Here is a 22,070-nt window from a genome sequence, read left to right as displayed (position 1 = left end):
TCTTTGACGAAGCTGGGATACGCAAAACCAAGAAAGCAACCCTGTACATGTTTTAGGTGACGAGGGAGAATTTGGACTTGGAGAACCCTGACTTTGTTCTTAATGGTGGATTCTTACTACACAGTCATATAGCCGATAAGAGGTACTGATTCCTCTATTTGCCCAAAATATGTCAATTACATTATCATTTCCTATTTATCATGACTGTTGATGTGACGTTCCGTGCAGACCACTGAACAATTGAAACACAAAATCATAAACATCGGATTGAATTTGAGCACATAATATACTGTGACTGGGCTAGAAGTCTATAACACCTCGTGTTTAAATGCGTACCTAATTTTTAGAATCTCAATATAATTGTCTTCCAGGTTAATTTTTTTTTCTGGATACATAATAAAATATTTTGGAATTTAAATTGTTCATAACTTAGGTAATAACGGTAGAATTCAAAGCATTTTAAACAGTTTTATCTACTTAAAAAAGTACGGAGGTGGTTGTGTGGACCAATTTTTACCACGTTTTTGTTTTTATTTTTGTATAAAACAAAAGTTCGAACTTATGTTTTCCTTACACTAATCCGCTTAAAAAGTATGTTCTCTGGTAAATAAACGCAAAATTTTTCACATGACGTTTTTTGACAGCGATCATTAAGCTACTAACATCTTAATATTGTAAAGTAATAAACAAAAAAATACTAATGCAGCTGCAGTCTATCTACTCACAAATAATTAATTGTTTAGTTGTTTTTTAAGCACATTTTGCAATCTATCTTAAAATTTTTGTTGAAACGCTTGCCAAACAAATGCATTTTATGTGAAATAGACGACGTGGGTAATACTTGGCTAAAACTTTGCGTTTATTAAAATTTACATCGAAAATTAACTAGCTTTCACTCGGTTTTAGTCAAAATGATGAACTTAAAAATATGTGGTTGCTGTAATATAATTAGTTTTTTAAAGTAATTAAAATGTGGATATTTTAAATATAATAGAAAAGTATTCTTTACTAATTCATATTAAATAATTAGGACTTTCCTCGCATACTTGCGTCAACTTTTTTTTACACAGTATATAACTGATAAATAATGTAAAACAAAATTGGCAAGTTATAATTCACAACTTCCCTGTCATTATTTTTAACTGGAAAACGGAACATTGATGAACCAATCCTCGTATTCTGACAACCCGTGTACGCACATTTATTACCCTTCAGCATGTCTGAAATTATAAAATTATCAATGCGAAATAAAGTTAAAATAAGTAGGTATTTAACTTTTAAATTAAATCATATTTTAAACTCAACACGGACTGAAGGCCTGATACAAAGTTCTTAGGAGCTAATTTTCAGGTTACTAGGGTACACAATCCCTCGATACAGTGATCCCAGTAATTGTCTTCTCCCGGGGTTTCGTGGCTCTCAAAGGCAGTGAGTGGTAAGGAATACTTATCGTCAAGGTCGCCGAACGGTGCTGATACCAGTTTCCCGTATATGGGAGGGTGAAGGGAGGTGGCATGACTGGCTGGTTAACGTAGTACGTCCTAACACCGCTAGGGGCGTGCGCTGTCGATACCCAGCGATTGAAGCGATCGCTGCGACGGAGCTTCCTACTACTACAATTCTTCTGCGAAACCGGACAGAAAATTTATTTAACCTGGGCTCGCGACTTCTATACATTATATATATTCAATGGTTATACTGCGCATGCGCAACTCAGAGAACAGAGAGAGTCAGCCGGCGGCTACGCCGCGCCGTAACAACATCTGATCGAGTACAATGACCTTTCTCAGCGCACGGCACGCTATTGACGGTAAATTTCCATCTATTTTCGGCCCTTTTTTTAAATTTTTTTTACTGTGGTGCAATGCGTATGTGTAATGAATTACAGGTGCGGCCTATATGGGGGGAATCTTAAATACCAAATTCAAGACCTCAAATTATGGGTGCGATCTATATGCGAGTAAATACTGTATATACGTATTTCAGTGAATACAAGTTGCAGATAGTTTTGGTGTTGAGATATAATTTCAAAATAGATAACAGTTAAGAAACGTATATCTGTGGTTAGAAATGACTCTATGAAATATTAGATTTTTGTCTGTTGGATTAATAGTTAATTTTGGAATGTGATGTGGAATATTTTGTGTGAAAAAGTAAAGGTATGGAACTATTCCCTAACTTTAATTTTTTTTTATATATATAATTTTATGAAGACTTTAATGAGACCTTGTTCTAAACTCATATAAGTAATTCAATATAATAATTAATAACTACTAAACTTCATTAACTAACTCAAAAAGACAATTAATAAGTTATTTAAAAATATTTGCGGGCACTAGTGCTTAAATCTGAGTATGTTGATTCAGCAAAATACAAATTATGCCAAGTTTGAAATAAATTATTGCTGAACTATATCATTTTGAAATTCTATAATTACCTTTAATTATGTTTAACAGTTGGGAACATAGAAAGTGACGCTCTACACTAAAACGAACTTGGTCCAATTCAAAACAAAATGAATATATCCTTTGCAATGATATTTAAGTTTACCAACAAAATCAATACCAGCATCCTAATTTCTTTTGTACCTATGTTTACTATATTATAACATATATATATATATAAAAAACACACACACACATTTATATATATGGATTCTAAAAAAACCATGTTTCTTTTAAAAAGGCCAAACCTAGTTTTTTTTGTTTAAACTTTTTTTTGTTTAAACCAGGTTTTTTAAAATTAAATTAGATACTTTGGTTCTTATCATGTTTAAATGAAAGCCATACAACATCCTGCTTTTTACCACTCATTTTGAACCAGAAAATAAAATCAAATAACTGAAGTCCAGCAAATTTGCACATCTGACTGGGTCTTAACCAGAGAAAGTGTATTTTGGTAAATATCTTACATCGTGGCTTTTCTCAAAGAAAAAGAAAATTACGAAAATACTATTTTCCAACACTAGAGACTTTCATGTATTTACCCTGAAAACAACGTTAATAAATTCCTACTAGTATCATAGAAATCCCAGTTGTGAGCTCAAATTTCAATATTTGTGCATTGCTGCTGCCGTCGCCATTAATTGTTTACCCGTGTGGGTTTGTGTGTTTGTTTTGGAGAACTTAAGTAAATGGTATTGTAATATTACTAGTTTATTTGACAGTGTATTGAGTTGTAGAGAAATAATTTTTATATTTTCTGTTTGTTGGTTGTTTGTCCAAATATAATTAAATTAGAAAGTATTTTTTGACATATTATTTAAAATAGTGTTTGGAATTACGTAGTAACGAATAATTCATATGTTACGTTAGTGACGTAAAAAATTCTTTAAAATATTGTGGATGGCTGGTTGGGTTGATATAGCTACATTAAAAATTCTGTAAATCCCTGTGAATGATTGGTTAAGTCAGGAAAGCTACATCTTAAATTGTTAATTCCTAAGCAACTGTAAGAAATATTTTATAGGATTTTTGATGTAGCTATACTAACCAAACCAACTGTCCACACACAATATATGAAAGTATTTTTAATGTAGCTAGCCTTACCCAATCGACCATCCACAATATTTGAACTTTTTCAGAGCAAACACACAAACCGACACGGGTTAACAATTATAAACCGTGACTGCAGCAGCAATGCATAGGTATTAAAATGTGAGCTCAAAACTGGGATTTCTCAGAAACTAGTAGGAATTTATTAAGGCTGTTTGCAGGGTAAATAGAAGAACGTCTCTAGTGTTGCAAAATGGTATGTTCGTAATTTTATTTTTACTTTGCGGAAAAGTGGCGGGATAAGATATATTTACCGGTATTTCCCCACAGGAGTTCCCCACAGGAGGAGGGTTCTCCATAGAATGGGTGTTTCCTGCTGAAAGGGGATTACAGTAGTCAGGGATTTTCCACAAAATTGGATATTTTTATAAAAATAATAATTTTATATATTTACTCTTTTATACACATTTGACTACAATTAAATAATAAATTTAATTTTAGAGGAGTATTTATCTGGGTATAACTAACAACGTATTTGAATAATTTAAATTACAAGATCTTGATTAGTACAGTAGAACCCCTGTCATACACTTTTCAACGGAGGGCACAAAAATGGTGTATGATGCGGGAAAGTGTATGAAAAGGGAATGGCAATAATAAAAAAAAAATTTCAATCTAGCATACCAGCCCAATGACAGATTAAACTTAAATACATAATGTGTAAATAATTGCATCATATTAATGAAAAATATGAATTCATCATTATATATACATATAATAAAACTACCAGAAATGTAAAATACAGTCCATAATCAAGTAAAGCAGTCCTTTCTTGGAGAGGGGAAAAGTCACCAAGCCTAAATTAGAAATAAAAAAATTAGGCTATTGTAAAAAGAAAAACAGAAATTTTTGCTGGCTTGTTTCATTTTACAAACAACTTTATGCAACAGAACAATTTTCAATAAAATTTTAACTTGAGAAACGTAAAATATAAAACAATCCGATCGTAAGAAAACAATAACAAACAAGTATATTCAGTTCAAAGATTAATGAATGCACAAAATATGAGATCCGTGCCTTGGTAAATCGCGTGCACCATTTTCATAATCATTCGCGCCACTAGTCTCGCTTGGTGCTGGCCATAGATGCTAATAGCGAAGTGCACAGTCTTCCCGATACTATCCATATCTATGGTGCGATAAAGTTATTTTCTTACGTTTGCAAAGGTAAACAATGAACGTTTTTCAAAATAAAAGCATTAAAACGTAGTTTATCAGGAGGAATATAACAAAAAAAATTGTGAATTTTAGGACTTTTCCGCTTCGTAAAAACGTATGAAACGGGAAATTAAAGATTTTATAAGTGTATGTTCCGGGAAAGTAAACCATTGTAAATATAGAACTTTCGGCGGGACCAAAATTAATCGGTGTATGACACGGGAAAATGTATGAAACGGGAACGTATTATCGAGGTTCTACTGTATATAATTATTTGTTCCTGCATCACAGGAAATATTAATAAGCAAACTATTGTATTTATTAGAGTGGAATTAGATCTTTCTTTAAAATTTATCAAGATATTCTATTTAAAAATACATTTTTAAAAATTTTTTTTTTTCTCACTCTCCCTCTTACTCTCTCTATACACACACATAGATACATATAATTGATTATAGCACAATATTTACAACACATGAATTTTTCTGGAGTCAGTAAAGTCACAACTATTTCAGCTAGGTAAGATTGAAGAGCAAACAAAATAATGAGACTCATATACTATGGTATCTCCGAGGTGTATACTGAGACAGTAGCACATACAATTATTGTGTAAAATAGTGGCAAGATAAAAATTTGTAGCAAAAAGAATTAAAATTTAATAATCAGACCTATAACATTTACAATGAGAATTTGAAGTCAGGATGCTAATAGTTGATAAATACATGAGCATTTTACATACCTTTTATTTTAAGATCATGGAATATTAAACCTACAAATAACAATAATCAGTTAATCACCAATCTTCTATCTATCTTACACAGTACAACTGAAGTTCACGGAGTTTCATTGGCTCTAGGTATAACTATCCACTATTTATTTTAAATATTCCATTTCAAAAATTGTTCTTCTCAATACAGCACTGTTGGATATCACGTTTGAAACCAAATCAAGTTCATTGGTCAATTGAAAATAATTCTAAATGAAGGATCCTTCAGCACATCACTCTAATAAGAATCTTCCACTTTGATGGCCAGCTCCACAGTAATTATAGAAAATCAATATTCAAGATGTTGGTCTAATTATTAATTTTTCGTTTAATTCATACTATCAATAAATTATATTTTTTCTTTCAATTATGCAAGACTAAATAATCACAACTGTTTCAGATGAAGGTTAAAGCGTACTCAAAATGTTCTAAAATGGAACTACAACTCCAAACTTTTACGTGTAATTTTGTTTTTTAAATAAAATAAAAATTCTTTACTTCTTAAAACAAAAGATATTAAAACAAACTAGTGGCCTGAAAGTAAAAAAAAAATTAAATCATATAGAAAACATATAGTCATGAAATAATATAAATTTTGTTGATGAAAATGTTATTACTCTATGGACCAAGTTAATTTAAATTACATAGCATAGCTTTTAAAACTTTACAATGTAATAATTTCAATAATTGAATGGTACAGGCAATATTGATCTGAGTAATTAAAGCACATGCTTGTGGGAAAGTGATTGTCACCATTGTCATTTTTTAGGTGTAGTGTGTTAAAGTAAGTATGAGCCCCATCACTTAGATTTGCTTGGAGCAAAGATCTGTAGACACTAGACACTTGAGTCTTACTATTTGGCGTAATGTGTAAGTGCAGGCCAGTGCTTGTTGTGTCGCAGGGAGTTTGTGCGCAGCCTGGCACTGTTCCCCAAGCCGCTGGTGGCGGGCGTGCAGGGTGCAGCGCTAGGCCTGGGTGTCACCATGCTGCCCCTGTTCGACATGGTACTGGCCAGTGACACAGCAACCTTCCACACGCCATACGCACGGCTGGGGCAGGTTCCCGAGGGCGGAGCAGTGCTGACGCTACCACACCTGCTGGGCGGCGCCCTGGTGAGTGCTTCCTTGTCACCGATCACAGCTCGGAAGACCGGGAACATCTCATGCCGGGTATAATTAAGAGATAAGCAGTGAAATTAAAATTACACAAAATTTTTGATGGGTACCCTTTTTCGTGAAATAGTTATGAAATTTAACTATTTTCAATTCAAGCCCATATTCCAACACTTTTTTCGTTTTTTATGCGGCACATAACCTAATTTAAATTTAACCAGTTTGCCTGAGTTACAAATACATTTACAGCAAATTTACTTAAATACAGCACTTACATACATGTAAGTTTATTACTTTGTTTTAAAGGCTCGGTGCCTGTACAGGGTTATACTTAAATGTATGGCGGAGACACAACCCACGGTGGGTGGTGTGGTTGCAGACCAGCGAGCTGCTGTTCGGCTGCCGCAAGCTGACGGCCACGGAGGCGCGGCAGCATGGCCTGGTGACACGCGTGCTGTGGCCTGACAAGTTCCAGGAAGAGCTCCTGCCGCTAGTGCGTCAGCTGGCCGCGCAGTCCTCCCAGGTACTTGCAGCCATGGCAGCAGGAGTAGACTCCTAGCTTCGTGTTCTTCAACTATCTATCTATCTATCGTTTTTCAGGGGACCAACAAATAAATTCAGTAGATGCGGACATTCAATAGATGTGGACTTCACTCTTAGATTTTGAAAAAAATATTTCAACCTCAAAATTAGTGTCAGAAATATATCAGTTACTTGTCATTAAAGTTTAATCAATTAAAAAAAAAAAAAAATGGAAGCATTTTACTTAATTCAATTTACACTTAAAAAAAACATAGCCTATGCACAATATACCTACAATTCAATTTCTTCAATAATCCTAATTCGTTCATCAAGTGTTATCACCTATTTACTATGCCGAGACATTTTAATCGCTCTAAAACATTAACCTCACTTTTGCACTTTTTATTAAGTCAACATTCACGCACATGTAAAGGACCACCGATCAGAATCAGGAAGTAACATGTGCCATAGATTAGGATAGCATGCCCGAAAAATGAAATACCGGCCTACAGAAATGCGTTCACGATGCTGCACAGGAATCAATAAATTTTCAACGCCACAGTGGACGCCATATTGGTTTCTTTTTACCTTATAAACGAGACGTCTCAATGCTCAGTCATAATAAGGGACATGTTTATTCTTAAAGTAGTTTTATATACATACAGTAGGAAATGTTTTGTTTTTTAAGTTACCATTTTAGCCGACATGAAAAAGTTTCGTACATAAATACAAGTCGATAGTGTGACAACGTTTCGTGACGAGTCGATTACACGGAAATATGGCACCAATGTTAGCCATCTACAGTTTGTTGACAGTTCACTCTTTGCTATTATAAAATGGCTGCTGATTTAAGGTGATTTTTACTACTTCTATATACTATCGTTACTGTTTTTATGATGGTTTCTTTCTAAGAAATGGTTATTTCTGCAAAATCTTTATGGTTAAACGATCATCTATTATAATTTATAGTGACGGGACCACATATTTTGTACGATCAATGCAGACAAAATGATAATTCGAACATCGGTACAAGCTGACTTTTTTAACCTTAGTTGTATGGCAATTTTGCCGGGACCGTAGAAAGTATACGATAAACACGGACAATCGATACATGCGAGTTCGATAGATAGAGGTTTGACTGTATCTTAATGGTTTTGTTAATTGTTTGAAATTAGATGGCACAGTGTCATTCCCATAAATTCATTCATAAAACAGCATGAAATGTTAGTCTCAACTCATAGTAGTTCACTTTTCATGTCCAAACTATATTATGTTAAGCCTGTTGTTTTCCGTAGAACTGTCATCTTCGCTAGTGAGGAACAAGTTGATTTTTTTTTGCCATCAAGTCAAATTTGATTCGGGTAAGTAACTACTGCAGTGTTGTGTCGTATATGCTGATGTCTACATTGATTTGTTTCTGCTAGCATTCCAAACTGAGGTGATTGGCATTTTAAAAAAGCAATAATTATTACTAGTTTTGGGTCAAAACCCAAATTTCTTGAATTTAATTTCAAAGATTACTTCCAATTTACTCCTCAAAGTCGAATTTTTGTGTCAAGTGCAACTTGTGTACCAACAGTGAAAACAGAAAATAATGGGGATTTGACGTGACCAGGAACTAACTGGGAAAAAGCTGTGAATTTCTGGATAGTTCCGAAAATGTTAAGTTGTGTTTGTAATACTTTCCTCTTTACGACAGAAAAAGATTAGGCTCTTAATTGGTTTTTTTTCGTTCCATGCCACCAGCCACACAGTGAACATCTTTGTGAGTTGAACACATATTGCTGGAATTTCAGTAGCACAATGGTGCGCCGCGTAGGATGCAATGCATCAGAAAAATATCCTGATGTACTGCCGCAGTCTGTTCTTTCCACCTTAGCTTTTAACAGTCATCAACGACAGTTAATTTGACAGCTAAGGCAATTATGTTTTCCCCTGGGTTGACAAAAAAGGTTCCACCACAGCGAAAAAAATATTTACCAAGTGCAGGACATTCTACACTGTGTGTACCTTTTGTAATGTCCCACTCACACAAGCGATAACAAAGCAATGGCTTGCACTTAACCTTCTTGACCTCTCTGTAGTGATGTATAGTTATGACCCACGTCTATTAAACTAACAATTGATGCAAATCTATTTCATTTTCCTTATGAAATCGGTGTCAAATGGACTTGGTGCTTGTTAAAAAAATACTGCAACGCTATGTTTATGCTATTTTGGTGACTGTTGATGGTCCAATATGCTTTTCTTGGCTATCGTTTTCTTTTCAGAAAACATCTATTAGAAAAATAAATGTATATTTTATTTTGAAAACTTTTCGACGTTTTGCCAGAGATGCTGAACGCAAATTTTGGGTGAAAATAGCATATTTTGACGTATAGGATTCGGAGTGAGTCAATCATTCCAAAATACTTATTACAGCCCCTCTCTCTATTATGACCCTAATCCCGGGAACAATGAGGGGTTAACAACCCGGTTTTATATATTATATTTCTGTGTAACTTATCAGAATTTATTAAAGTAAAAATAATTTCTGTAACGATTAGAGGTGGGACGATACCACACTTTCGATACTCGATTCTGTGTTGTTTTTTCAGTTCAATACTTTCGATACTTTCGATACTCCAGGGAAAAATATTTGCCCATTTAGTAACAATTATTACAAATAACATAAATTAGTTTTAAACTATATAAATTCAATCTATCATACCAGCACAATGTCAGATTAAACTTAAATACACTAAAGTCCCGTTATAGCGAGGTGTCACGGTTTCGGGTTTGATCCTCGCTATAACCGTGTCCTCGCTATAACCGAATTGGACAGATTTTGGCCCCCAAAAAATAAAAATTAACCGAAAATAGCATAAATATTGTGTTTGAACCTGTATAATTGGAAAATAATCGGTTTTATTAACGAAATCTTAATTTCTGTGAGCAGATGTGTGAATTCTCTTTAAAACGATACCCCACAAGTACGGATGCGATCACGGATTGCGTCAAAATAACCAGAATACCCTACCATGCCACGTAAGTATAGCATCTCAGCCCGCAATCGATTACTCGGCTTGGTCCGTGGCCGACACAGCCTTGTCCTGCTATCTATTGTCGACGCGGGCGTCTGCTGGCAGCCATGTTGGTTCGGGATATTGTAAACAGGTGGCGCTAGTGTAGCGCGACGATTTAATTCCTTACAAAGAAAATCAGGAGTGCGGCAACGCACGTACGCCTCAAACGAAATAGTCGCTGGAAAACTATACTTTTTTTTCATTTAAAGAAACCTGTAAACTTTTATAGAAAATATAAATTTGGGATTAAACTCAAACCATCAGATACCCCAACAACTGACCGAAACAAAACAAGAAAACTGTCCTAGCGATTCGGAAATAAATACGGTAGTTCCTACTATTTGTCAGAGTAAAATAAATAACGTGACGTGTTTGTAAACGTGTCAGGACAAATAATTTCAAACAAGTTTATAAATATTTGTGTATTATTAAAGCGATCAATTAGCAACAAGTATAAAGACGGCTCTAACTTTTTTGCCCTAACATAGTTATAAACAATGTTATTATTCGTTAATGAAAATGTCCCAACAAATTAATTAAGAGCATTTATATTTAAAAAAAAGTGCGCATTGTTATGTTTAATAGCGGGAAAAAATAGATTTTGTCTATTATCTAAATAAGAAATATGTATGTATTGCTCCATGTCCCTAATTTGGGACTAAACGGAGTGCATGAATAAGGGCCGATATTATGACCTCCGGCTAAATCCTCAGGTTAGCTAGCCTCCAGGTAAGGCTAGCCTCCGGTTAACGAAAGAGGGGTGTATTATGACCCATACTTAGCCTGCGGTTGGCTAACCGGAACCTGACGAAGCGTGTGGTGTAATAATGGTTGTGTTGGTAATGAAATAAAACAGAATTTGGTAACTTTTGTTGCAAGACAGTTATTTTTTCTGGTAGAATGTTAGTCAGCTGTTTGTTTGTATTGTGATTCGGAATGTTTACAGCTGCAGTAAAGAAATATGCCGCGAACTTTATCTTGCAACAGATATAATTAAATTAACCAAAAACTACTTTGACGTCAAACCTGCTTTGTATTAAACCATAAAATTAAAATTTACGATTCAAAACCGTGTGTTTTCAACTTTACTCTTGTATTGAAACTCATGATTTTGTTAGTGACGGCTGAGCGTTCAGTGACGGCTGAGCGTTCACAATGACGGCTGAGCGTTCATAGCCGACGGACGTGCGCGCGCGCTCCCCGGCTTTAATGTGCTATTATTTCTTCACTATCGTTAAGTTCGACTCATAATTGATTCATCGCTGCTTAATCTTTCCGACTTTCATGGGTTTTCATTACCCGATAATAATGATTCGATCATTGAATTAGTTCCAGACACGGTTACTAAAATGTTCAGATCGCCTACTAAAAAAGTGATTTCTAATTCGCCGGGAATATCTGAAAAAGCAAGTGAAAGTTCATCGAAGCAAAAATCTTCTAGTGAAGCTTGGACGGTAAAACTTCTGGATCCCACCATGGAAGACTTAATCTCGGCCGTGAAATCCCTCAGTATGAAATTTGACGAGTTAAAAAGCGAGAATATGGTGTTAAAAACCCTTCTTATCGACTCTCGTAGTGAAACTGCAGAGATAAAAAATGAACTGCAACAGATTAAACAGATCTTATCTTCTAAGACTGATTCTGTTAATTCATACAGTCAAGTAGTTAAAAAAGTCTCCTCAAACAAGAAACCTGCTTGTGTCGAGTCATCCGGTGTATCTGGCAACAGTGCGCGCACCAGTGACCCACTTACAACTCAGCGTGTCTCCAACGACGTCATCAGGAAAAACGGTAAACAGCTCGTCGACGAAGACGGCTTCACCGTAGTACAACATTCACGCAAGTCCACGAATAATGAAAACTCCGATAGAAAATTATCTAACACGGATCGTAAGAAAAATCCCTTGCAAATTGGCATCAGGAATGTTTCCACATTAAAAACAATTGCTAAACCTATTTACAAAAAAACAAAAGCTCTCTTTGTCACGCGTTTTGAGCCGTCTGTCACGGAACAAGAAGTCGTAGATTATATTTCCAACGAACTAAATCTCAAGCAAGTCAAAGTGGCCAAGCTCCGGACAAAGCATAATTCTTACGCCTCCTTCCATGTATCTGTTCTGGAAGAAGATTTTAGTAGAATTAATAATATTGTTTTTTGGCCCAGTGGCTGTTTAATCAGTCCTTTCTTTGGAAAACTGCATCAAGACCAAATTGTTAATACTAATTCATCTCCTGAAGCTCTCGGTAATTCTACCCAATTACCTCCAAGTTCCTGCAGTACATCGTCACCTTTTATGCCAGCAACTTCTATGCCAGGGCCTGGAGGAGTGCTTCCTACTCACTTCCCAGTGAATGCCCAATCTTAATGAATGGGAAATTGCATATCAGAATGTTAGAGGACTTAGAACAAAATCAGTTGAATTCTTTGATAATCTTATTAATACTCAGTATGACATAATCTGTCTAACAGAAACTTGGTTCAACGAAAGATGTATCAATGCTCATTATTTCACCGATAATTATTCTATTTTTAGAACTGATAGGGATCCGCTACTCTCATCAATGGAACGTGGTGGCGGAGTGTTGATCGCAGTGAACAAACATAAATTCCCTTCTGTTCAGCTAATTCAATTATATGACTATCGTGGAGTAGAAGCCGTATGGATTAATATTAAAATTGCCTTTAATAAGTACTTAACATTGGGTAATATTTATCTTCCTCCAACTACATCACCTAATCTATTTACATTGTATTTTGAAGCTCTTGAACAAAAACTCGTTAATTCTCATGATAATGTGATTATCTTAGGTGACTTCAATGTACCTGGGATAGATTGGAAAGGAAATCACTATTTCAATATTGCCCGTGCACATGTCAGATCCAAGGCTCAGTGCCTGCTTGATTTCATATCTAATTTGGATTTATTTCAGCACAACCTAATACAATCTTCCAATAATCTTCTAGATCTTTGTATTTCTAATCTATCCCATTGTGTGGTTGAAAAAGCTGTTGAATCTCTGGTCAAAGAGGATATCTATCATCCTACCCTACTTATTAAACTACTTATTGAGGCGACCTCACACAATTTTACTCCAGATTCTATTTTCAGAAACTACAAAGCTGGTGATTACTTAAGCCTTTATAACTCTCTAAAAACCCACAATTGGGATGAATATTATAACACCACTGATGTAGATGCTCTTGTAGATCAACTTACATCTTGTATCTGTGATAAAATCAATACTCACATTCCATTATCCACACGTAAGGCCTCTAAACATCCTTATTGGTTCTCTGGTGAATTAATTCATGCCTTAAAATCTAAAAAAACACTTTCATAAACTCTATAAAAGAAACAATAATACTCAGTATTACCTTCTTTTCTCTAAATATAGAGCAATAGTTAAAAATCTTATTAAGCGTGATAAAACTAATTGGAATCGTAGTATCAATAATAAGGTTAAGAATAACCCTAAAAAATTCTGGAGATATGTCAATGTTATGAAAAATGGTTATAGTGAATCCCATTCTCTTAATGTCAATGGTGATATCTGTAATGATCCTGGTATTCTTTCTAATGTCTTTGCTAAGTACTTTGCTAGTGTATATGTACCATCCACCAACCACCCTCGTATCATTGATCCCGATATTATTCACGATTCAATTCCTGTATCATTCTTATCAGAAAGCCAGGTCTTATGGGGAATTAAATCATTAAAACCAACTATGTCTACTGGTCCTGACGGTATACCAAATTTCATTATTAAAGGCTGCTCTTTTATTCTAATGCCTCTATTGTTGCATCTATTTAATACAAGTCTAAAATCACAAGTATTTCCCACTAAATGGAAAATAGCTAAGGTTATTCCCATACATAAAAAGGGTAGTAAACTCAGTGTATTTAATTATAGGCCTATATCATTATTAAATGGCTTTACTAAAATCTTTGAAAAAATAATATTTAAACATATTAACTTTCCAATAAACAACAGATTAGCTCCTAATCAGCATGGCTTTAGAAATAGTATGACAACTTCTACTAATCTTCTCTCATTTATTAATCCTATATACAATAAAGTTACAACAAGGGGGCAGGTTGATGCATGTTATTTTGATCTGGCTAAAGCCTTTGATACTGTCAATCACTCCATTTTACTAGCTAAACTTTCTAACTTCGGTCTCTGTAATAATTATATAACCTGGTTTACTAGTTACCTTAAAGATAGATGTTTCTTTGTTTCACTTAATAAAAAAACTTCTACTTTATATCATGCTACTTCTGGTGTGCCTCAAGGGGGTACTTTATCTCCCTTATTATTCAATATTTATATCAATGATATTTTTAAAGTTCTTCATCATACTACTGGTTTTCTGTTTGCTGATGATCTTAAAATATCCAGAGAAATTTCCTCCTTAAATGACTGTCTGCTTCTTCAATCTGATATTACTGAAATTGATAATTGGTGCAAAATGAATTTAGTTTCACTTAACAAAGATAAAACAAAAATTATTTCTTTCACAAGGAAAATTCATCCAGTTAAATATGATTATTTTCTTGACAACTCAAAAATTTCCAAATCTCTTAGTATAAAAGATCTTGGTGTTATTCTTGATTCCAAACTATTCTTTCATCAACATGTTAATTCTTTAGTATCCTTTTCCCGTAGAACCTTATATTTAATAAATTATATAACTTACTATGCATCTGATACTGAATCCATTCTTACTCTTTATTTGTCCTTAGTTAGAAGTAAACTCGAATATTGCTCAGTTATCTGGAACAGTATTAACACCACCGACAGTGACAAAATTGAATCCATACAAAATAAATTTTTCAAAATAATTAGTTCTAGACACCATCAATTACCCAAATTAGAATCTCTTTCAAATCGTCGCATCCATCTGGATGCCCTGTTTGTGTTTAAGTGCTATAGTTCAAAAATTAATTGCTTATACTTACTTGATAACTCTGGTATTCGAGTCCCGCAGTTCAAAAGCCGCCTTCGATCCCTATTATGTTCCTTACACAATAATAATGATTTAATTTACAGACTTATCTCAAATTTCAATAAATATGAAAATTTTATTAAAAACTTCAAATTTTAATTTTTATGATTACCCTAATATTCTGAGTAATTTTATAATCCTGTTTATTCTTCCAATTTTAGATCAATTAGTTAAAATTATCTCAGTTGCTGTTTTGTTTTGTTTTGTTTGTTATTGTGTCGTCCTTTATTTTCCTGTGTAGGTTGTATTTATTCGCTTGTATGTGCGTCTTTTATTATCCTGTTTATGTTGTATTTATTCGTTTGTATGTGTCGTGTTTGTATTACTTGTTCTGTGCACACCTCTAAAGCTTCGGCTGTTGGTGTGCATGTCACAAATTTTAATAAATAATAAATAAAATAAATAATATTAAGCCAAAACTAACTAAGTAATTCTATACCAACAAATAAATAGGGATGACATTTTTGCTAGAGAACACTTATTTCTTTCATAAATTTATTTCATAATTAAATAATATAGACCCCGTTTCGGGAAAATACTTGTCGATTTTCATTTCACTGGTGTAGGTTTCATTTTTGTACTAATAGTTTCGTATCACGTATCCAAATTAATCCGATCCTGATGGAATTAGTTTGTGGTATAGGATGCGTGCTGTTTTAATTTAGTAGGTCGAGAGATCCTAGATATATTCACTGGGGAAATAATTATGATTTTAAAATGTATACGAAAGAAATATATTTTTACAAGACCTGACATAATTTGTTTGCATCGTGATATGTTAGGTATTTTGTGTTATGTACAGGATTTTTCAACATTCTAAATTAAAACAGCAAGTATAATGTTAAACAAGACCAACATATAAAGGGTCATGCCGATAGGATCAAGGGATAAACTTGGATACGGTAAACATAATAATTCCAGTGCTGTTTTCGTTTTGCACTTGCGTGGCAGGTAGATAATAAGTACCTAATGGTTTGTAAGATAGGGAAGGGATAATTGGGTAACATTTATTTTCACATTCAATTGTATTCATTGAATTAGAACCACGTCTGAAGTCGTATGAAGTGCATTTCATTCCCGGCATATGTCCACTGTATTACGAATAAAAATTCACTGATACAACTTCCACGAAAACACGCATTTTATAGGTAATAATAACCCTCGTTTTGCAATTTTAAAATTCACTTATTTACACATATTCTTAAGCAGGAACATTTAAGTTTATATACATAGCATACGTTTATGTACTTCGTGATCAATTAAAGTCAAATAATAATACACGACTCGACGAGAATAGAAAAGCGTGACTACACGTTCATGCCATGTAATTTTTAATAAAACTTTGACGAATACGGCGAAGCATTTTACATTTAGTAATAAATTATTCCATCGCATCCTGCAAATATTCAATAGAATTCCTCAAATAGTCATCATCACTATCAACAACTAACCTCGCCTGATACATCGCCATTTTATTTTCTGTTGCTTAGCCTCCGGTTAAGCAGCTAGCGGCCGGCTCATCCACCCGCTAGGTTAGCCGGAACTTTAACTGGAAGGTAGGCATTAACAGGGAGTCATAAAACCGAAATAAGAGCTAGCCTGCGGTTAAATTTTAGCCGGAACTTTAGCCGGAGGTCATAAAACCGGCCCTAAATAAAAAATAAATAAATATATTCAAAGGCTTTGTTTATTTGAGTCGAGCATTACTTGGCCTTGAAGACAAGCGGAAGTTTGATAAAAGAAAGAAAGGACGGGATTCTATTTTTATGTGGTGACTGCAAGGCTGAAGAATGTGACAGGTGTCAACGGCAAGATGTCTAGTGGCAAGCGAGAGGGGTGAAGATATAGTAGACAAATAACCAAGGCGCGCTTCACGCGATCATGCCGTAAATTCCTCAAAAAGACCTCGTTATAGCAGTGTTCTTGCTATTACCGTGCTCGCTATTACGGGATTCTCCTTTACCTACATAATGTGTAAATAATTGCATTATATTAATGAAAGATATGAATTCATCATTATATTTACATATAATAAAACCACCAGAAAAGTGAAATACAGTCCATAATCAAGTTAAGCTGACATGAGAAACAGTGGCCTTACAAAATGTTTGAAGACCTTTCTTGGAGGGGGGGAAAAGTCACCAAGCCAAAATTAGAAATTAAAAAATTAGGCTATTGTAAATAGAAAATCAGAAATTTTTGCTTGTTTGTTTCATTTTACAAACAACGTTATGCAACAGAACAATTTTCAATAAAATTTTAACTTGAGAAACGTAAAATACAAAACAATCCGATCGTAAGAAAACATTAACAAACAGGTATATTCAGTTTAAAGATTAATGAATGGACAAAATATGATATCCGTGCCTTGGTAAAGCACGTGCACCATTTTCATAATCATTGCTAGTTTGCGCCACTAGACTCGCTTGTTGCTGGCCATAGATGCTACTAGCGAAGTGCACAGTCTTCCTGATACTATCCATATCTATGGTGCGATATAGTTATTTTCTTACGTTTGCAAAGGTAAACAATGAACGTTTTTCAAAATAAAATCATTAATTAAAACATAATTTATCAGGAGGAATATATCTAACAAAAAAGTTTGTGAATTTTAGGACTTTTCCGCTTCGTAAAAACGTATGAAACGGGAAATTAATGATTTTATAAGTGTATGTTCTGGGAAAGTAAACCATTGTAAATATAGTAGTACAGTGAAACCTCTATTTAACAAATCTCAAGGGACAAAAATTTGTTGTGTTTGTTGTAAAGGGGTTTGTTAAATGGAGGTTTCGCACGATATATTTCTAGTCATCATAAAGCTTTACATAAATGGCTAGAACTGTCTTTCTGACTGTTTAATACGATATGAGGAATTAAACATGAAAAAGTACATAGAATACACTTGTTTAATGGCCAACCATTTGATGCTTGGAAATTATCAATTCCCATCTCCAGTGCTTCCTGGCATGCCTTTTCTTGTAAAATCGGCCCGGAGACATTGATGTTGATGCCCTAGCCTCCATTAGCCAGTCTAAAAGTATCTTGTCCAGATCATCATTTTTACATACTTTCACACGTTTTCGATTTCTCCCTACCAGAGAAGCGTTGTTTTCGATATGTTCCCGGTTGGATAATATGGTCGAAAGTGTAGACGCCGGGATGTTGAAACGTTTAGCTATATCACTTTTTTTTCCCACATTTATCAACTGCATTTAAAATTTCTAATTTTATTTTAACGTCAATCTGTCGCCGCTTTTTAGGATTAGAATTCATTTTACAGTAGTAACGTAATGATTTCCGTAACTACGTGTGGAAATAAATAAACAACAGTGAAAGCTGAAAAAACGGAAATCTAACTATACCATAGTTAAAAATATTTGCGTGTGCGCATCTATAGCCATATAAACGCAAAATATACTAGTTGTTCGTTTTGCCAGAGCGATGGCACGAGAGGTTTCCGCCACTAGCGCTAAATGTACCCGCCATTTTGAACAAAGTGTGGCATGTATACATGACGTGTGTTATCCATGATGCTTTGTTTATTTATTGTCTTCCGCGATGGTGCATATTATTTTAAGGTTATACGCACGTATTTTTAAGCAGTGAATGCAAAAAAAATTAGTGGATGTCTTGTAGGAGATGTTTATTTTTGCGTGTTTTTCAAAAGCGGCAGTTCGTTGTAAAGGGAATTTCACTATTTCGGAACAAATAAAATTCGGTATTTAGAGGTTAAAACAGCATTGATCATATGGCGGTTCGGCGGGACCAAAATTTTATTTCGTTGCATGGGGTTTTTCGTTAAATAGGATATTCGTTAATGGAGGTTTTACTGTACTTTCGGCGGGACCAAAATTAATCGGCGTATGACACTGGAAAATGTATGAAACGGGAACGTATCATTGAGGTTCTACTGTAGTTGTATGTTGTACGATGGTGACTCAAAACTTAATTCAATACAAATGACCAAGCATTCCGGTATCGAAAAAATGTATCGAACTTACAGTTTCGATACTCGATACTTTGCGATACTGTCAAGTATAGAAGGTATCGAGGTATCGAAGTATCGAAAATCCCATCACTAGTAACGATTGTTTGCACAGCAGTTTGAGATTAGGGCATCGGATTACTATTGAATGATAATAATTCAATCTGGTTTTGTCCTTTTACCACGTTAATCTAAGTATATCAATATAAATAATAATTATCAAGGCTATCAATGTGCTTGTGGCTCTTGTGTGTTTGAGATAACAAATCGTACCTTTTCAAACCTTCACAGTGCATGTCATAACTGTAGTGATTTTAAATTGAAGGTATCACTTGGGTTACACCCTTTGTGCATTTACATTTGCAATGTTTTCATAGATCCAGATAATTATAAATAATTTTACATACTTGCATGCAAGGAAAAATATTTAGTTTTATTGTGTTTATTTGTGCTATGTTGTATGTTTTGCTTTCGTAATGTTTTTCATATGCTATGTGTTTTATATATGGCTTCAAAAAGAAAATGTTTAGTAAAATTGTGTGTTTTGAAGTTTTATGTAGCTTTACATATAGAACTATTTACACAAAGTATGTATCACCTGATACATTTTTTTTTGTGGAAACAAATACGTACCTCAAGTTTACCTCAGCTTTCAACTGTTTCCACTTCCTCACTGGAGAAAACTATCCTTTTTTTTTTTTCCATGGTTGTAGTATAGGCTCTTCCTTACCTTGGCAATTGGCAGACAAAACAACCCTCCCCTTGCTTGTGTGGGAATACAGCCCTGTACAATATAGTATCTACAGTGTAGTTGTAGTGTAATTGCTGTTTACTGCTATTACATGTAGTATATTCAAAGGTGTACAGCATCATTAAGCAGTTATCTTTGGTTGCATGAATATCCCCCAAGTCTCAGAACTCTATTAAGGTTGTTTTATTATTATTATTTTATTTATTTATTTAAAAAATACACACACTCTCTCACTCATCTAAGAACTTTGAAATTTCAGTTTGTGTGTGTGTGGTTTTTTTATTATAAAAAAAGAGGGCCTCGTTTGACAAAGCCAGTGAATATTCTGCACTCTAATACTAAACTATTAATTCATCTATCTGCAGACAGACACATTGGCATCAGTCATCAAAGCCTAACATTATTAAATAATTGTTTTCACTTTTAAAGCCACCAAGAGAGATATTACTACAAACAAGGAGTAATTTTTTAATGTTCTGCTTTTAGTTTTAATTCATCATCATTTTCTCCGTGTGATTGAAGCTTCTTAGTAAGATGTTATATTTTTTTGAATTGTAGTCTCTGTTGTGCTCTGCTTTCAAAAATGAGAAAGTGTAACAAAAAATATATAATGCGGTACCTAATGTAAAATCATTTTATTAGGTTTTTCCCTTCAGTTTGTTTGTTTGTAAAAACAGACATAGGAGAAGGTAAAATATAGGTAATATATTTTTATGTTTTCAACCCATTGTACATCATCCAAAAACATTTTTGATAGAAAGTTCAACTATTCGCTATGAAATATTAAACATTAAATTAAATTACGTGGTGTTGCAAAATGCAGGAAGCCTAAAGAATTGGGTCGGGGGAAAGGTTCTCGTGAAGGAGACGTGGCAATGTAACCACAGGGCGTCGGAAGGGAGGATGGCAGTGGAGGCGTATCAAGAAGAGGGAGGGAGCTCGTCGGGAATGGGGAGGGGGCTCGTTGTGTCGGGACCGGCAAGGGGGTTGGGGCTGCAGACGCTGCGGTAGGCGAGCCCGTGAAACAGCAGCTCGGTAGTGGGCTGGGGCTGGAGCGCGAGCGACAGACACAGGTGTCCCCAGGGGCACGAGCAGCGGTGATACAAGGAGTAGTGGTCGCGTCGCAGGTGGCCGCAGAACTGGCCCGCCACACACCGCTCCAGCTGCAACACACCCACGACCCTGAATCACGGTCCGAACTTACTCTGGTTCCTTCTGATGCATTCCCTATTACTTTGATAATGAGATGATAGCTCAAATGAATTAATCTGTTTAAACTTAAGTTTCCAAATTTTTTAAAATAGTTCACCATTTTAGTGCCAAAGTGTATTTTACTGAACTGTTTTCAGATGGGTTTGCCATTGTACCCTGTGCTGATACTCCTCAACACAACTGCCCAGCCTACATTTGCTTTAATCTGTCGTTGCCTGTATCTTCAGTTCTTCCCCTCTTCTATCATTCCATACATCATGTTTCCTGCAACTAGGTCACTTCCTGGCTCGCTCTAGGCCACAGGGTTTACCACTCTCCACTCAGGAACCATCAACTAAGCAGAGCGCTGCTTCCAGTGCATGTCTGGCAGTATTTTTGTATGGCAGTATTTATGTAATGCTCAACTGTAACTTAAAAATTTTTAATGAAATAAAATGTGTTCTGCCCTATCCACCTCAGTCGGTTAGGTTAACCTTGTGGGGTGGACACAACAGAGAAGCTCCAGGACATTAGGCTCAATGGCACTGCTTTGTATGTGTAGAGGTATACAAGTAGAGAGTAAATGCCGACTGGCTCTTCACGTGGCTCTTACAACCAACAGAACACCACGAATATTTATTAAATTAACTTATGAAAGGAACTGATTTTACATTAAATAATACCTCTTTATTTTGGTTCAATTAAATAATTTAAATAATATCATGCACTTACTTAACTTACAAAGATATGAGTATTCAGTTTTACAAAACACTAAATTATTAAAACTGCAAGCTTGGGGCCCTGTGCTAGTATAAAACATAAAAGACAATAAGCACATGGCTGGTTACACCAGTGGCAATTACAATAACAGAAATTATTTTTGAGGTTAATAACTAAAATGTACTTTATTCATTTAACGAAACGACGAAAAGTTCCTTTCACTTGATTATTTTTCTAC

At 34.7% G+C, this 22,070-nt stretch overlaps 2 protein-coding genes across 11 annotated transcripts in view; one reads left to right on the top strand and one right to left on the bottom strand.

The window, feature by feature from the left end:
* Positions 1-22,070, top strand: part of LOC134538935 (uncharacterized) — a 77,022-nt gene that overhangs the window by 43,375 nt on the left and 11,577 nt on the right. For all 5 annotated transcript variants that reach the window (XM_063380555.1, XM_063380561.1, XM_063380587.1 and 2 more), the window contains exons 5-6: positions 6,380-6,590; positions 6,970-7,113. In XM_063380555.1, coding sequence (XP_063236625.1) covers positions 6,380-6,590; positions 6,970-7,113 — 355 coding nt within the window. The remainder of the gene's footprint in view (positions 1-6,379; positions 6,591-6,969; positions 7,114-22,070) is intronic.
* LOC134539087 (kappa-scoloptoxin(11)-Ss1a-like) overlaps positions 20,607-22,070 on the bottom strand; it is a 28,368-nt gene continuing 26,904 nt past the window's right edge. For all 6 annotated transcript variants that reach the window (XM_063380835.1, XM_063380859.1, XM_063380843.1 and 3 more), the window contains one exon: positions 20,607-21,084. In XM_063380835.1, the coding sequence (XP_063236905.1) occupies positions 20,842-21,084 (243 nt within the window). In that variant the 3' untranslated portion in view covers positions 20,607-20,841. The remainder of the gene's footprint in view (positions 21,085-22,070) is intronic.

The sequence above is a fragment of the Bacillus rossius genome, chromosome 1 (genome assembly GCF_032445375.1).
Source record: "Bacillus rossius redtenbacheri isolate Brsri chromosome 1, Brsri_v3, whole genome shotgun sequence".
Taxonomy (NCBI): Eukaryota; Metazoa; Arthropoda; class Insecta; order Phasmatodea; family Bacillidae; genus Bacillus; species Bacillus rossius.
Note: the sequence above shows the minus strand (reverse complement) of the source record. Positions and strands in the feature narration are given on the sequence as shown.